The 18614-nt window shown below is 30.3% G+C and overlaps 1 protein-coding gene across 5 annotated transcripts in view; it reads left to right on the top strand.

The window, feature by feature from the left end:
• Positions 1-18614, top strand: part of larp (La related protein) — a 36108-nt gene that overhangs the window by 15858 nt on the left and 1636 nt on the right. For 4 of the 5 annotated variants that reach the window (XM_017910657.1, XM_017910656.1, XM_017910655.1 and 1 more), the window contains exons 14-18: positions 1-223; positions 315-475; positions 953-1207; positions 1446-1579; positions 2148-2668. In XM_017910657.1, coding sequence (XP_017766146.1) covers positions 1-223; positions 315-475; positions 953-1207; positions 1446-1579; positions 2148-2648 — 1274 coding nt within the window. In that variant the 3' untranslated portion in view covers positions 2649-2668. The remainder of the gene's footprint in view (positions 224-314; positions 476-952; positions 1208-1445; positions 1580-2147; positions 2669-18614) is intronic. The other variant, XM_017910658.1, reaches the window with a different exon arrangement.

Here is an 18614-nt window from a genome sequence, read left to right as displayed (position 1 = left end):
GTCGTGTAGATAAAAGTCACTGGAATGACAAATCAAGATTTAGTAGAAGTGGTAGACGAGGGGTGGTTCCTCGCTTCTTTGCGGTAGTAAAAGATGAACCTTCGGTTGATCCCAGGACACCACGAAAACGAAAAACAAGACACAGCAATAATCCTCCTGTTGAACATCACGTTGGTTGGATTATGGATGTTCGGGAACATCGACCACGCACATATTCTACTGGGTAAGTTTACAGTAACAAAACACTAAATAATAATTAAGGAAATAGATTTTAATAATTCTTTATTTGAAAATATTTTATTTGTGTTTTGTAGAAGTAGTGCTGGAACAAGTCCAAATGAAGGTTACCTAGCAAGTAGTTACGGAAGTGCACCACAGCCTTTGCCCACTTTCCATCATCCGAGTCATGCTCTTCTAAAAGAGAACGGTTTTACACAGCAAGTCTATCACAAATATCATACACGTTGCTTAAAAGGTAAACGAATTTTTTTTTACTAAATCAAATATATCGCAAAAGTAGTAAAAGAAAATATTTTATTATTTTATAAATGAATTAAACGTACGTGTAATAAATTAATTATTGTATGTCTGAATAGTAGTTAATCATATTATGACTATTAGCTTTGACAAATAGATCTTAAAACTTTGTTTACTAATGTTGAAATCGGATCTATCATTAAAATTAAAAAATCTATTGAGATCTCATATGAGTTTTAATGAATTAATTTCTGTTACGTGATCAACAACATAAATGATCACATTTTTATGATATACAATGCATATATATATATATAAAATAATATACATGATGATGAATTATTTTATTTTTGTCTTCTTTTCCCGGCTGAGAAATAATTATGAAGAGAAAAGAGGATCTGAAAATATTTTAATAGATATATAAAATATAATTAGTTTAGGTACACGAATATTAATCATGTTTATGTTATTTCAGAACGTAAGAGGCTTGGAATCGGTCAGTCTCAAGAAATGAACACACTTTTCCGTTTTTGGTCATTCTTTTTGCGGGAAAATTTCAATCGTACTATGTATGAAGAATTCAGGACTGTAGCCAAAGAAGATGCCTCCGAAGGTTATCGATATGGTTTAGAATGTCTTTTCAGATTTTATAGTTACGGTTTGGAGAAAAGATTCAGACATCACCTTTACAAAGACTTTCAAGTCGAAACGATACAGGATTACGAAAGTGGTTAGTGAATTTTTTTTATGCAACATGAAACATGATGCACATAATAGGTTATTTAACTATGACAATGTTTGTTAGTTAAATGGTAAATTTGTGCTAAAGTAAATGAAATGTTCAGTTGATACCGCGAGAATGATTCATCTCGTGTGTGGTATTTAACGTAGCAACAAACACTCATTAATTAAATCGAAAGTAATTGTTCGTTTTAAATAAAGTAATAATATTGTATTTTATGTTTTAGGTCAACTGTATGGTTTAGAAAAATTCTGGGCTTTCCTAAAGTATTATAAACATTCTGATCAACTTCAAGTAGATCCTAAATTACAAGAGTATTTGTCCAAATTTAAGAGCATTGAAGATTTCAGAGTAGTTGAGGTAAATATTTAATTTAAGCATAAAAGATAATTAACACATTTTGTGTCAGGTAGATTAACAATTGTCCACAGTAACAAAGGAAAGTAAAATTATAAGTAAAAAAAAATATTGTATAGTATTATTTTCAAATAAAAATAAACTCAAGAAAAGATTAAAATGTCAAAAAATCAATACAACTGTCCCCTAATTAAACATATATCAAATAGTATAATGTTCTTATCTAGATTTAAAATATTACAAAAAATGTTTGTCTTGGCACGAATGTCTCAATGAATCTGAATATATTGATTTCATTGAAAAGGAATTTTTTTATTGTTTATCCAATTCATAAATTTGTTTTTTATTAAAAACAAAAAAAGAAACAAGCTGACCCAGAATTAATACAATTTAATATTTTCATAGAAAGTTTATTAAAAAAATGCATATAATGTCTGTATGCGTTGGCATTAATTTATTACCATTACATACCATGACATTTTTTTATAGAGCTTTTCTGAATATGAAAAGTTACTTATAATTTTTGAGTTTGATGTATAATTCCATTAAATAACATTTTCATTTGTTACAGCCTCAAATAAATGAAATGCTACAAGGATTTGCTGCAAATTCTCGATCTCAAGCTGCAAAAAGACGAAACAGAAGTGTATCAGAAAGTGCAGGTGATGGCGATATCTCGCCAATCAATAGAGTTCGTCGATTATCTGGAGGCTCCAGTACCGTAACACTACCAACCTCAAGTTCTGAAAATAATGCTACAGCACAAAAATCTCGCGTGGACTCAATGAATCTTTCGCAGTTTCGAAACAGAGCTGGTTCATTTGGCTCTGGGAGATTAGGCCATTCCAGAAGACGAAACGACGTCGCTTCTTCTTCATCCAATAGTCAACGAGACTTAAGTAAACAACAGCAACCACGAAGCAGACAAAATTCTGGCTCATGTATGAAGACCCAGGAAGTGAGTGGAAAACCTCAAAATACTGCTAGAGATCGTTTACAGGCAACCTTAAAATCCGAGCAGATGAAGTCGGTGACGATCAAGGCGGATAACACATCGATTTCTCAAAAGTGAGATCAGCTTGAAACCGAAGGGTAAGTGCATAAGCACTTACTCGATTTGCTAAAATGGATAAGTGTGTCGCTCCTGGAATAGAAATAATATTTGTTCTAAGAAAGGGAACATCTCGTTTGAAAAGTAATACAAGAGTACACAATGTACTAGAACGTATGAAAGAATGAGCACAAAACTTTCTGTATATAAAACGATTAATCGATCAACGCATCTTTGACGTTGAAGATTGTTAGGAAAAAATAACGAAACACACTATAGGCAAAGGTGAGAAGCACCTTCGTCCCTGAGAGAAGTTCATCGCGCTGTTTTTAAGGTAGTCCGTTAAGGTTTTATTTACGAATATACATATATTCGGATAATCTTGCTTATATCAGGGATGTACTACACTCGAATTAAACTCTGCTCAGTTCATCCATTAAGATACTCCCGCTAAAATCGTAGCAAGAAAAAGAGAGGGGCCCAGAATGAATGAGCATATAAAGAAATCAGGCACGTTAGTGTGCATATTTCATATTGTCGATAAATTCGTGTGTTCGTTTAAAATGTTTGTTCGAATGAAGTTTCCACTAGGAGAGAAAGAATAAGGTCTCTGAAGTATACAATGTATGAATGTATGTCGGCATTATTATCATTCTTTGCAAAATTTGCTTTTTCATTCATAGAAGAAAACAATTGAGATACCAAAACTGTAATATTTGATATAGAATACTGAAAAAATGAAGCTCCAGTTTATCGAATGGTTGCACAGGAGTTGATCACTCATCAGTAAATTTTTTTACAATTCTCATATTCAATGATATTAAATGTTTAATACGCATTGAATCTTAAAATCTGATACCTTGCTTACGGATTAATATGGACATGTTTCTTTGTGTTTCATTAATATGAAGAAACCAACTTGATTTCAAATTAATGTTAACAATTGGTAAACGTGTATGAATTTCTTTATTTCATTATAAATTGTTATTTTTATTATAACTATTATATAAAATTCATCTCTTTAAAAATATAATGAATAGTAATATTTTCATTATAAAGATTTACCTAAAATTCAAACTTTCAATCGCGTTATTAATAGTTGAAGAAAATCAAAAGCTTCGTTGTTAAATGTATAAATATTTTTGCGATATTTGTGTTTTGATTTCGAGAAACATCACGAACATATGTTTCAGTATTCACCGCTCTGAATACCTAGCACTACATTCGCATAAATATTGTGTAATTTGTAAAACAAATCACTTAATTAATTGTGAATGAAAATTCTAGAAGATCATTTTGATGTAAGTAAATACTTCAGAAAATCATGGTACGTGTTAGACTATCTAGTAAAACAGTGATTGAACTCTTAAACAATTTCAATGCTCAATGGGTTGCACTAAGTTCTAAATCAAGTAAATCTTTTAAAGACATCTCGTGCGAATTAAAGTGAAAATGGAAATGTGGTTGTATAAAGCCATTGTAAATATCATATTGACACATGAAATATACTCAGTTCGTGGCCGGTGCACAATGAAATATTATATTTTATGCATAGAAATTTATAAAGCTGTTTCTTTAATAAGATGCATGTAAATCTGTTAATATTGGTAATGTTACGTAGAAAGTTGAATGCTATAGGGGAGAAAAAATATAATGGCAATTGCAGCATAATACTTAGAATGAACAATATCATTTTGCTTTTAAGCATACAATTTTTAGTTTATTTTATTTCTCATTATCAACAATTAAAATTCAGTTTTTATTGGCAAAGTAATTTAATTGTTTCTCTTTTTATATTTTATAGACTAGTAATATGTAATTTCGAATAATTTCTTTTTCTTTTTCCTTTTTTTTTTATTATAAGGATTTTAATTATATTTCTAAGGTTCAACTTCGACTTCTGATACATTATAACATTCTTATACATAGAATTGAAAATTACAAACATAATATACCAATTATAATGTTTATTTGTACGTGCTTGTCATATTCTGTGTTCTTTTGCTAGGAATAGGGATTACTTAAAAGTGTTAGAAAGAGTCTATTGTTATTTTTTGTCCTTTTGCTATTCTGACAGTCATTTTCTTACAACTGGTGGACAAATGTTATTCTCTAGTTGATATTACCAGTTTTATTTCTGATCATCAAGCAATAACAGCATAAGTCTAGTAATGTTAGATACCATATTCAAAAGAACTGGATTTTTTATAATTGGAGAAACTAGAAATCATTAAATGAAATTTCCAATAAAGGTTGTACAGAATTTTACAAAAAATTAAATGTGAAAAGCTTTCCAGTTGATACTGATAAAAGAATTTTTAGGACAAATAGAAAAAGTAGGAAGTTCTTGAGTTTTGCTGATTAGGTGTTATTTTTCATTATACAACGAATGCATCCAATTGATTAAAAAAATTAACAGATTTAAAAATTAAGATACATAGAAATTATAGTTAAGTGATAATATAAGAATGTGTAGTTAGACTAGCTAGAATTTTAAAGATAAGCAAAATTGCTCTTTGTGCTTTAGCATCCAGTGAAACAATCATTCTGACATTAACAAAGCATTAATGAATTCAGACCAATTAAGTTATTTAAGAAAGGAAGCATAAATTGAAGATTTGATTTATGATAAAGGTATTTTCAAACATGAATGGCTGGATCATTCTGGTAACTTCTTTATCGACGATCTTTGGTTAACTACGTGATTTACAATAAAATATTTTGAGAAGTCGACATTAAATTACATACAAGTGCCTGGAGATTCTACAGATTTATTCTTGTCTTTTAATGTACTAGTCACGCACTGAGTCAACATATTGTGAACATTGTTTTGCAAACATAATAGTTGGAGTTACAAAAAGAGAGAGTTTTTATTTTACTGCCAAACATTCTTTCTGTTATTCATGTTTTACATACAAAATTGCATCATAGTTTATAGTGCCTATGCTTTATAAGATCACCTTTCGTTAAATGAACATTCATACTACTTTTTAATTTGAGCATTTCTTCATTCTCAAATTATGTATTAACGTTTTGGTGAGAGTTAATAAGGAGAGAAACACACAAAATGTCAAGGCTCAGTTATGAAGCATTTTATAATTTTTATGTTGATGTTTGGTTCTTTTCCTTTTATTTTTATAAACACGCGCTCCAAAGAGTTTTATTTTTGTATGTTGTTCATGATACAAACAATGTTCACTAATAATCAACCTAATTGTTATTTAAACGCATAAAAGAAAAGTTCGACAATGTTCAAGTAGTTAGCAACAATTTAATTAAAGACATAATATCAGGCTGTCCAAACTGATGGAATCCTACGAAATTTATTTCTTTTTTTCAGTGGCCTTAAGTGGAATCTGATTGTGCCTGAAATTTAATGGGTTACATCGAACTTCGTCCGAGTTCTCTTTAGCCAGAAGCCATTGAGAAAATTTGTGTGAATGCATGAAATAACAAATAATATTGAATTTTCGATTTATCATGCGAAATTTTCTCATGTTATCGAAGGCTCAAGAGAAAAAGCAGAAAATCATTTCCAAAAAAAAGCAAAGTATAAGATGTTTTATAGTAGAATGAGTCAATGATTATTTAAAATGATTCTTACTAAGAAAAACGTGATATATGACTTCTCTGATCTTATTTTCAGAGGAAAATCGATTTTGTTACCATCTTTAAAAATGAATAATGTGTTCATAATTTTCATCAGCAATTTAGTGAAAATATTGTATGGTGTACCAACAGTTCCCTATTTCGTATGATTGATAAACGTTGCCTACAAATTGTTTGCATGTTGAAAGTTTTGTTAAAGGTAGAAAATGGTGATTGTCAAACAAAATAAATGTTTTGAGTGTAATATATTAACTATTTAAGTGTAGAATGATATTATTCAACCTCATTTAAATAAATAATAGGCTGAGAGTATGTATTTTCTAAAAGGCCAATGCAGCCTTTATGATTATTCATGAATTTACCTGTGAATTATTTAAGATGATAATAGGAATTTTTAAATTATAATTGTGATCTTTATTCTACACTGAAATTGTTAAATAGAGTGACTTATTTTTATCAAAACTATTGGTACAACCTTCTAAACAATATTATGTAGATACAAAACATGGAGTACTAATATTATGCTCTCCATGTTGTCTATATTCTTTCTATTTTTTCTCATTGTCTTCCTTTTGAATTTTTGCCTCAACTGGATTTCAATTGAAAACTGAATCTTACAATTTCTATATTACAATTTTTCAGTCATCTACGATTTTATTATTAAATTATAAATTATATCATGTCGATGAGCTTCGGTTTAGTCACTTTAGCTGATAATATATTTAATCGAATTCTTGTTGTCTTTTTAACTAAAGTATAGTTAAAAGATTTGCATATGATTGTGTAAGTTTTCATAAGTTGCGTATCAATTTTTGAAAAGTTTGACCTCATACTAACTAAAGAAAAAATAACTGTGCTCATGTATCGACAGTGGTGATTATATTACAGTTCCTATGTCCGTTCGAATTAACATTATGCTTGTGATAAGCACTCGAAACGCGTTAAAGCATGAAAGGTTATATTATTCCTTTTAAAGGGGTTGCATCGTTTCACGAGTAAGAATTAGGTATTCCTTGGAAACTTTTTGAGAAAAGAATTAAAGATAATTGTATTATTTGTTATATTTATCAATATAAATAATTTATTACATAAAAAAATAATTTCTTGTATGTGCATAAAAGTAATGTCTTTTTTTATTGTATATACGATTTTATTACAACATTTTTTATAATCTTTATTATATACTAGAAATCAGATAATTAATATAATAGTGTTCTAAATAATAAATAATTTATCTTTTTAAGGGAATAAAGCGTTCTTTGTATTAGTAACAAAAAATAATGATATTTAATTCGTGTATCGTATTACCTATATACAGATATATAACCTATATCTTAACATAAAAATGATATAATTATTTTTAATAGTATTTTTGAGAAAAATTCTCGTGGGGTAATAATCCTTATTTCGTGAAACCAAATAACCCCTTAAACAATGCATCACGATCATATCAAATTAGAATTTTGTATGCTACATGATACTTTTGCAATAACAATAATTTATAATTTTTTTTTGTCTTTTTTTTATAATGTAATTACAGAATGTTTTATTATTTCTCTTAAATCATGTGTTTCTGTTATATTTATTTACTATTATTTATGGTGAGTTACATTTTAATAAGTAATCTATTTTTTGCACTGGTCTAAACCTTAAAAAATAGCTTCAGTATTACGATTAAAATAGACAGTCAATTTTCAAACAGCTGATTTCAGACAACTCTGCGTAGAAGCTAAATTATAGTTTGTAAAAGCACCTATTGTTTCTGTTTCTGTCTTTTATGCTCAGTATTCTGTAACTCACCGAGTTCATTTGGCTTTTGTAATTTGTACTTAAGGCAAAACTTCTTAAAACTACTTCTATATTTTCCAAATTAGATATTCAAAAATTCAATTATTTATTTCAATTCGTTGAAATTGAAATGAAAATCTATTTCAACTTCATTAATGTTTCACACGTTCGTACCAGAATTACCAACATTTGGTCTTCAGTAACATTTTAGCATTTTTGAAACCATCATTATAGATCAATTCACTATTTCGTTTTAACGCGAGAAAACATTTATCGATACTTTTTAAAGTTAAAATCTCCCCACGGTTATATCAACGAAAATGCTAATTTTATGATATGAATTACGTAAAGTGAGAAACTACACTTACAATTGCTATCAAAATAATATATATGGTACCAACGATAAGAAGAACAAATGCAATAGAGAAGAATAAAAATAGAAACAAAGACAAAAATGGTACATTTAGCAATCTTAAACGGACGAAGATCGATTAGCACAAACAGACAGTAAGCATGAAAATGAATGCTAGTAGAGAAAATGGTGCCAGGAGAAAAACATGCCGTAGATGAACGAAGGGAGCCGCAATTAGACGGATGTCTTGTGTATATAAAACGTGTTCGTAGTTTCTATTTTGCTATTTCCTACATGGCGATATAGGACTAAACTAAAGCTAGCTTCTAAGCGAGTGATTCAATTTAAATTAAAAAAAAGGCGTATTGCTAGAACAAAAAAAAGAAAATGGTATGATCGTAGACTTAATCAAACTTAAGTTAGAAGTAATGATAACTATCGTTAAAGATCGATCGTCGTTCTTTTTCAATTTCATTCCTCTGTCGTGATTATATTTTCAAATAATTTTGCACCGAACATCCGGTACCTTGATGTTAAGTAATATGTACATCGCGAGCACCTTTTTTTTGTTATTGTTCTTTTGTTGTTTTATCGTTTAAGCACGATTGTTAAAGACAGATAGAGGAGATCGTGTGTATGCATGATGACTGAAAGCAATTTGTTGTATGCTTGCAAGAAATTGGAAATGTATCTTATAAATTCATCCTTGATGAGATTTCCAAACAGATGGAGGATATTTTTCTGTTAACACTTTGATTGCCTCGTTAGCCATATTCGAATGACGATTTCATTTAGTCCCTAATGACCGATTTTCGGTACTAAACTTTCTGTAATTTGAATTTTATTCGCTTCCAATTGGGAAGATTATAATTGGCTGTAGTTGCCCAACTTGGTTTGCAAATTAAGGATTAATGATTGCTGTAAATAGGCAATTAAGCTTGATTGAAATTTGTATAATTATGCAATGCAACTAAATAAACTAGCACTTAAGAAGCATATGTACGTAGATATATAGGCGACTAAATATAACGTAGCAGAATCAAAGTTGGTCCCATCGTTGGTCCCGTGAATACCAATCCCATTAAGACGAGTCATTCGATTCCTCGATAGATAAACAGTGATCGCTTACCCGGCTACCAAATTGAGGATTCCTAAAAAGTAGCATTGTTCGTTTCAATTTTTCAAGCTTATTTTTAAACCCGTGTAAATCCTAGGAGAGTAATCTGCTTAATTTCGAACCAATTTTACGAACATAGTTCACGGTTTTAAAAAGGTGGGTTCATTGCAAACAAGATTAGAAACATAAATGACAGTAAGTTTTATAATACGACGAAGTTATACGATAAATCGCTAGTTAATGCAATTATTCGATAACGTATGGAACGTTTTCTATTTTTCAAGAAATCGAGACAAATCTAATTTCAGGTTCCCAAAATTTCAGGTCCTAGTTCTCTCAGGTTCCTATAACTGTACTCATCTTATTCGTCATGTCGTGTATGTGCCATTATATCTGTTATACTTTGCATGTCAGCTGGTCACTTCTCTAATATCTTATGGTTTCCTTGATAGTGCGAATTGAAATGGGATTGGTGCGAAGGTTCCTGAGCCATCGTTTAAATAGCGCTAATTTGAATATCGCTGATTTTGTAGGAGCCTTGTATAATTGAATAGCATAATTTGTAGTTCTGCCATTTTTATTTCAAGTTACGTTAGCCTGGACAAAACGTTTGTTTTGTTGTAACGTATTACAGCAGTATTCGTTTAACTGTCGCACAGTCTGCGGCGCGACAGTTATTCGGGCGGGTAGATATTTCAAAGAGATGTTCTCAAGGAAAAGAAAGATTTATTATGAACGAAATAGAAGAAAGTAGCAGAAGTAGTTGCAAGAATTGGCGGAGATAAACCCGCGACGATTAAACGGGCGAGACGCGCGACAATTAAGAGGGCATTGCTGTACACGATATATCCACTCTTGCTGACGTTTACCATGTAAAGCTATATTTTTTAGACTGTACAGCATTATTTACCAGTGAAATTACCGTCGTAGTTTATTCTCCTTCCACTTGTAGTACATGTGAGAAAATCACATTTCAGTCGGAAGTTTGAATAGCACTGTAGCATAACAGAGGATTATAAATCCGTCGAACAGGAGTTCCTGATCAAGAAGCTATGCTTGTTAATAAATTAATTCTCCATGATAGAATTTTCCTTCGTTTACGAAGAGATGAAAAATTACGACGATTATGATTCGTTATTCTATTTTTATTTAAATAATTATCACGTACGGATTAATTAGCACCGTGGTTGTACTACGACGATAAATCGCTTAGTAAAGCAAAAGTGAAGTGTTCGAGAGAATTTAAGATAAAATAATAACGGGATCTCTAAGATTTCTTCGATTTTAAAGCAACCAATTGTACTATACGATTTTTGCGATCGCGAAAAGTTAGCAAGGATACTAAAAAGAAGCGTTGTGCACGAATGTACTATACGAAATGTAGAATGTGGGATCTGGACCTTTGTTCCTTCTATATATCTATATATGCTTATTGAAAGCTTCACTGTTGCTAAATATGGGAAAGGATATATGTGAAGTATTAAATGCCACCATTTTTTCGTTACAATTCTGACAGTCAAAGTGTTAATGAGTTATCGTATATTAGGTTTACGAGTAAAATATAACGAACGATGAAGCTTAATCTCATTGAGAATTTATTTACAATTAATTTTCAAGAAAATAGAACGAGATCGAATGAATTTCGCGAAATAATACGACAGAAGGTTAAAACTAGTCGGAAAACAAATCCATGTTTCCGAGCATAACCTCAAAAGAGAAACCTTCTTTTATACGAACGACGATATTGTAGAATATTGTACATAATTTTTATTGGAAGTCCTTAAAACTGCCTCATCAGGTGAATATCTTGTAAAGGGATGAAAGAAAAAAAAAGTGCACTATATATATTGCAAATTTTTATATTATTACTCATATGCATATATATTGCTAAGATACGTTAATCTTACATTTAATGGTTATACTAAATGATACACTTACACAGGTTAGAGATCGTCGATTGTAGAAAACCAGAATTGGAAAAAGGAGAACTGTTTTATAAATTATACCTCTTTTTACGCGAAGATTAAACCTCCAACTTGATTTTTTCCTTTTTTTGTTTGTATCTCGATCTCTCCATTATTGTTCTTGTACTTGTAGATGTATATATGGTGTATTTATATCTTAACAATTTCTGACCCTTTTTTTTCTTTTTTTTTTTTTAAGTATGTTCGTTTTGTTTGCTTAGTTATAATCGATCCAAGAAAAAAATTTATTAAAATGAAAAAAAGATTGTTGTTAGCATGTTATACTTATAGCGGTATGTTTAACGTTAGATAAACAAGGCGAGATGTAAATAATTTAGGGTTCTTTTTTAGAATTGAGAATTAATCTTTCATATACCGATAATGTTTGGGTGCATTGTAATCGATTTTAGGCATGATCGAATCAAGTTTTATTGATAACGTGAGAAACTCCATTTTCGATATTCCATAATTTCCGTTTCGAGTATATGGGACAAGATAGTTCTATAAAAAGAAAATATTGTTTAATGTGTTCCGTCTCTTTAACACGTTCAGTGCTATGTAAGAGGAAAAACTGTCAGTGAGCAATTTTATGCACAACTCGCTATACTGAAAATTTCGATTACGGAAGTATGGCGACCATTAAGAATTAGCCATAAGACCTTTTTTCAATTTCATTTTCTCACTTACATTATTTTATTTGTATAAAAGTGATTATTTATGTATCTTCTCCCAATAATTATAATAGCACTGAATAAGTTGAATGAAATTACTTTCTAATTTTGTTTCAAATTACCTAAAATCACTCGTCCATATTTTCCCCTCTTTTTATGACCAAGAGTAAACACGAAGGTATTATAATTACTACATTTGAATGTGACACGAAAAATTCTCCTTCGTATTTCATAGTCTCGTATTTAACCCTTTAGCTATGGTAGGTTCTAAAAGAAATAACGATTTATTATGTACGGAACATTATTTGGAAGTTAATCGTCAAGATATATCGATAGAATAAATATAACGTGGTTGTAAATCGAAGCATTAAATGGTGGTTACTTGATGCAACGACATCTAGTACCACGTATAATACCTCGATCATATATCTCAAAAACATCGACCCTGTAACTAACTTTCCAAAAACATTTCTTAACCGAGATATATTTGCGATCGCAATATATTTTTTTCAACTACATATTACAAATATAACTGATTTTTTAGTACATCTCGAACAAAAGTTGTTTTATCATAGTAATATATTGCAATTTCGTTTAATATCTGTAGGTCTATCGCATAAAAGTGAAGTTTTTAAAAGGCTACTTATAAAAGGCGAGACTTCTGCTGTTGTAGTCAATTCGGTCAATGAGATGAGCCAAAGAAAAATAAAATTCTTAACTCTAAGATATTATGTAGAATTTGTTTGGTCATGCGCATTGCGAGTTTCACTTTTGCTCGATGTATTTATACACGGTTTTATTACGTTGGAGGCTAAAAGATTCAGATATTAAAGATTATGTAAATTGCTATTAAGGTCTAAACCCGCTGAAAGGATGAACAAAAAAGTATTCTATTTTGAAGGGAAACACAAAGACACTGTATAAAGGACGAAAATTACATAACTGAAAGAATACGTCTGGAGATCAGAAGTATCGTCCATGAGCCTATCGCATTGACCTGTCAAATCACTGCATACACGAGTTTCGCTAGGTAGGACTTATAATTCGTTAACATATTGCGGATCTAATGATTCATTACTAATTATAGACAGATATATTGCGTGCTATATATATATATAAAATATAACGAAATCTAATAGAATAGTAAAATATAAGAACAGGATGAAGTTTTAATGTCGAATATAAATTTTAATATATATTTTAAAATAATAAAGATTTAATTCTCTCATAGAATAAATAAATTATCGACAGATACTTATATAATTTTATTATGTCCGTCATCCATGACACATAGGTAATAAAAAATCGAATTATTTTCACTCATTCCTGGCTTACGCAATTAAAATATTGAAATAACTTCTTATAACCTATAATTTCAGCTAAGACAGCGAATGTATTTATCTCTTGATCACTGATTTTTTTCTTGATTTTTCCGCAATGTGTTAAGTGCATATAATATAAGCTATGAACTATACTAGTTAATAACAAAGTAATATGTTAAATCTAAATTTAGTGTATGTTAGTAATTTAGTGCATATATAATGTTTGACATAATATAACTATAAAAAGTCTTGTCCATCGATAGAGTATACGACGTCATGTGGTAATTCTCCATTACTAGTGGAATTGATGGTCGGTTACTATTGGTGGAACGAAAAACAGAATTATATACTTATGCTAAACGGAAGAATAAATTTCAAGTTAACGTGTAGCGTCTTTTCTGACATGAAGATCAGTTTATCGATCGTCGATAAGTTATCGATAGTTTAACAATATTTTAAAGACGACATACAACTGAGAAAGAATGCATTTAATTGTAAAAAAATCATTTAAAATTTATTTTTACTTGAACTTATCCCAGACAGCACATTTATATAGTAACCTTGTCCTTCTGTTTAAAAGTTTCCATAGAAGTTGGCACAGCATTATTGATATGTATTCCTTGTACATTACACTACTCGATAGTAATAATATACAAAAAGTAACTATACATACAGATCATAAGTAAGAGACATAATACTATGCAAAAAAAGCTAAGCAAAGGGTGGGACAGTTTTTAACCGACCTAACCTCAAAGAATTAAACGTAACCAAAAAATCGAAATATTCAACTACATAATTTAGGAAAAATACGTTGCCACAATAAGTTAAGGTAAAAATTGATACATCTTGAATGATGTTTGTACAATTAATGCATTGTAATCATCGTATCTACCTTGCTTCTATTCGCTTTAACAATATTGTGTATATATCGATATATTGATAACATTTCGATATATCGATATCTATCGATACCATTATTGATAGCCACACTTCTATTTTCACTTGTCAATGTTTTTTTTTAATATAGACGTGATTGGCGCGTGATTCTATGCGACGGAATCAGAGTAGAGGGAGCTTATAAACCTCAGGCATCGTGTTCTACATAAACGCACTCTTGGTTTAAAATTTGCGTGCTGTGCGTAACGGAAAATCTGAGTAGCGAGATGGCACAGAAGTATTCCACTCGTTTCGCTGGACTTCACTTTGATGCTTCCAAAATCTTCATTTTTAGGTCCTCAGTGGTACATTCTGACATAGTAACAGGACAATAAATTAGGTTGGCACAGCTTTTGTTTCATATTAACAACTAACACTGTACTTACGTTCATGTTTATGCTTTAAAGTTCGTCCCATCGCTCTGCCTCTCTTGGTTTCGGTATTTTTCTGTTTGCTATCTTTGTGGCACGGTGTTAAAGATGTCCCGAAATTCACGGAAGATTTGAATTTTGCGCCATTCATGCGGTAAAGTTTTGTCAACGAAAAAAAAAGACAGCATGACAGCTGACAGTTCAGGGTTATTAAAAATCGAGACTGTACCAAAGGACGATGCATCTTCATTGTGGAGCAATATTCTAAAAATAATGAAAGTTTGTTTTCTATCAAAATTACTTCTTGCATGAATTTTGGAACATCCTCTATATCCGATTTGAAATGCGATCGTTTTAGCGAATAACGAATGTACGTGTATCGTATCTTTGTATTATATAGCCTGCGTTTCTTCCGCTAACCAGCTTTTTAGCCACGCACAGTTTCGGGATATAGAACGTATTTTATTTATTGGGATATAGACATATTTTAAATGGTCATATTAAATAGATTTAATATATACATACTTCTCTAACCAACGCGTAATAATTTCTTACAGGTGTATACGGGTTGATATGTTATTTATGGTGCAACTAGAGATAAAAAGGAGATGGAATGTCCGTTGTATCATGAATAACGGATCATCCTGTATACTGGCTCCATGCATCACGGGTAAATTAATTGTCGATTTTTAGAATGTGTTTATATAATATTTTTCGCACAGAGCAATAAACTTGAATCAACTGGTAAATTTTTGTTCATTCGTAACCTGTAAACGTCTTCCGTTTACGCCTTGTAAACATCTTTCGTAGCTAAAGGGTTAATCACTGAAAGCAAAGAAGAGAATACGATTTTCAGAAAAGCAACATGCAAAGAAAGAAAGTTGCAAGCCGATTTTGTGTTCGTTACAAGATGAGGAAAAGGATAAATAACCAATGAATAAATATAGGGTGTCCCAAAATTCAAGCAAAAAGTAATTTCGACAGGAAACAGGTTTTTAATTTAAAATTGTAAATATTACTTAACAATGATGAAGACGTGTTGTTCTTTCGTGTAGCGCTTCATTTCTAATAATTCCGAACTATCAGCTGTCACGCTGTCTTTTTCTTTTTGTTGGCAACACTTTACCGCACAAATGGCGCGAAATTCAAATTTTGTGTGAATTTTGGGACATCCTATAGTAATAAAGAATAGTAATCGATTTACAAAATAGATTTCATATGATCGAAAACGTTGTGTGGTGAAAATTCGTAAAAACAATGTACAAGATTTTTTAAGATCGTTTTCGTGAAAAAAATCGGAAGTGTAATTAGGAATTAAAAGCTACAGATCGTTTAAGCGAATGTAAATACATTTTATGAAGACTAAATCATGAATGATAAATATAATGATAAATTTGAAGGATGTTACTTTGAATGGGGTCGTTAATTTTTAATTTCATAATTAAAATAATTTCAAATTAGAAAATTACGTCTTTCTTAACAGGTTGATATTCTGTAACGGGATTTAATTGCAGAGAAGATAAAAATTATGCTTCATTAAAATTTCTTTATTTTATTTTTATTCGAGTAAATCTTTGTTTAATGATGAATTGCTTAATGACAATTATTTTATTACATTATTATAGTGAAACATAATAACACGAATGAAGCATAGTAAGCAAAAATGAAGCTTTCAAAAGAAGTTAAGCTGTAAGATATTTCCAATTGCCAATGAGAGAAATCAAGATACCGTGTAAAGCAGTAAAAACGATGGGAACATAATATATTCATAATATTTATTTGGACATGTGCACTACTGCTCCCTGCAGAAGTATATTTCAATAAGCAAGCGAGTCATGACTGCTGCAAGGTATATAATTTTTGAGGTTACCCGCCATTGTAGAGAATTAATTTGAAAAATTATAGAAACTCGAGAGATTTACAGTGGAAGAATGAAGAAAATGGAGAAATCAAATCAGAAAGACAACCAGATTTTCATTCACGCGGTATATAGTGCCTTCTATTAAACATTTTATTTATCATTTCGTTCGATTCTTCTGATCCAACTCAGTGTTAAAGAAAATACACGTAATTTTCTGATTTTCATCTTAGAGATAATAGTACCTTGTAGTGTTTCACTGCTTAATTCTTATTACCAAATTAACCAAACTTAACTTGTAAATAAGAGAAGTTTATAATCTTGAGGATCTTATGATTGATTCAGAATTAAGATTGCAAATATTTTTTCCGAAAATTTCATTAGGCTACGTAGTTTAAAGATATTATACTAACGTTGCTATATAAAGTAATAAAAGCTAAATGGTCCCAAGGTAACAAATCTAAGTAGCTTGTAAACGTAATTATTGATTGTATCTAACTAAAAATCTTGTCAAGTGTTTCAATTAGGAACCTTTAGATCTTGGATTCAAGATCCAGCTACGAAGCAAGGATAATCTAACCTATAATGTTTGCTTCTAAATAAGAAATTTCTTTGCGGTTGTAAATGTAAGTTTACCTATCTCCATTGAGATTTACCTAACTCTACCATTGATATCTAACCTATAAATTTTAGTATTACTTTGTTTCAATTGAAATTCAGACTCAAAAAGTTGGTTTCTTCTAGTTACATAACTCTTCTCTGCTAAAGGATTATTTGAAATCATTTTTGAATTAAATATTCTTCTTAACGATATTATACCATTGTAATTTTACAATTAATTTTAATCATTTCCACATAATAACTTTTTCTGGTTGTTTTGATGAAGCTCAAAAAATCACGATTTATAAAATTTTTAATAAATCATTCCCCAGAGAATGAATTATTTGTAACTGATAATTCACTAGAAAATTGAGTGTGCAATCATTGGTGAATCCTAGGGAATTATTGATATATATTAATGGAAATTAGTGTACCGAACTAAGTTATTTAAAGGCTATATATTTGAAGCATTTAAAGGGAATTAAAAGAAAAAAATAGAAGGGAGTGCAATGAATCGGAAAAAAGAGTTCATCGGTATTTTAATCCTTACCTTATTAACTTTAATTACCGATCGATTATTGTCAAGCACCACAAGCGTCCTTAAATCAACTATTATCTTACTAAAAAAGCAAAGAGTGAACCATTTTAACCATTTTTATACGAGATTATACACAATTAGAAGCTATGTCAGATAGACGAAGGATGATAATTAGAATCGTTCAAAAGCCGTAGATCGAAACGAAAAAATGTTTTAGATCGATTAAAGGAACACATTGATCAATTTTATCTGAATTTTGTAACAGCGTAGGAGGAAACTAGTAGAAAATTTCGAATATTGCTATAGCTACAATAATCTATTCCTACATTTTAACAAGAGGCCAAAAGCGAATCGTTGGAGAAACGTCGGATTGTTGAAAACGGAAAATCCTTAATTGCGATACCGTCGATCATATTTGCCCTTAGCAATGAATGAACTTTATGAACATTAGCGTTCGAAAAAGATTACAAAAATAAAAGAAAGCTTGTAAGTTAAGTTATGACTGAAGTGTTGATTGGAAGATGCACAAGATGGCGGAAACGCTTAGAAAATGGACGGGAGGATTCAACTGACAAGGCTTTTCATTCGTCGGGAATAACCGATTTATTTTTTCAGGTTTAGGTACTATACAGGCGCACGTAGATGACGTAGATTGTGTTTTCTTACGATCTGAGCTACGACGATATTTGCATAATATATCGATGATTCGAGATTCTAGCAAGACAAAAAATATCAATTATGTAAATATAATATACATATATAGCCTACGGATATTATTATTATTAACATTATTATTATCATCATCATTATTATTATTATTATTACTATAATAATAATAATAATAATAATAATTATTATTAT

Source organism: Eufriesea mexicana, unplaced genomic scaffold, assembly GCF_001483705.2.
Source record: "Eufriesea mexicana isolate 0111107269 unplaced genomic scaffold, ASM148370v2 scaffold76, whole genome shotgun sequence".
Classification (NCBI taxonomy): domain Eukaryota; kingdom Metazoa; phylum Arthropoda; class Insecta; order Hymenoptera; family Apidae; genus Eufriesea; species Eufriesea mexicana.
Note: the sequence above shows the minus strand (reverse complement) of the source record. Positions and strands in the feature narration are given on the sequence as shown.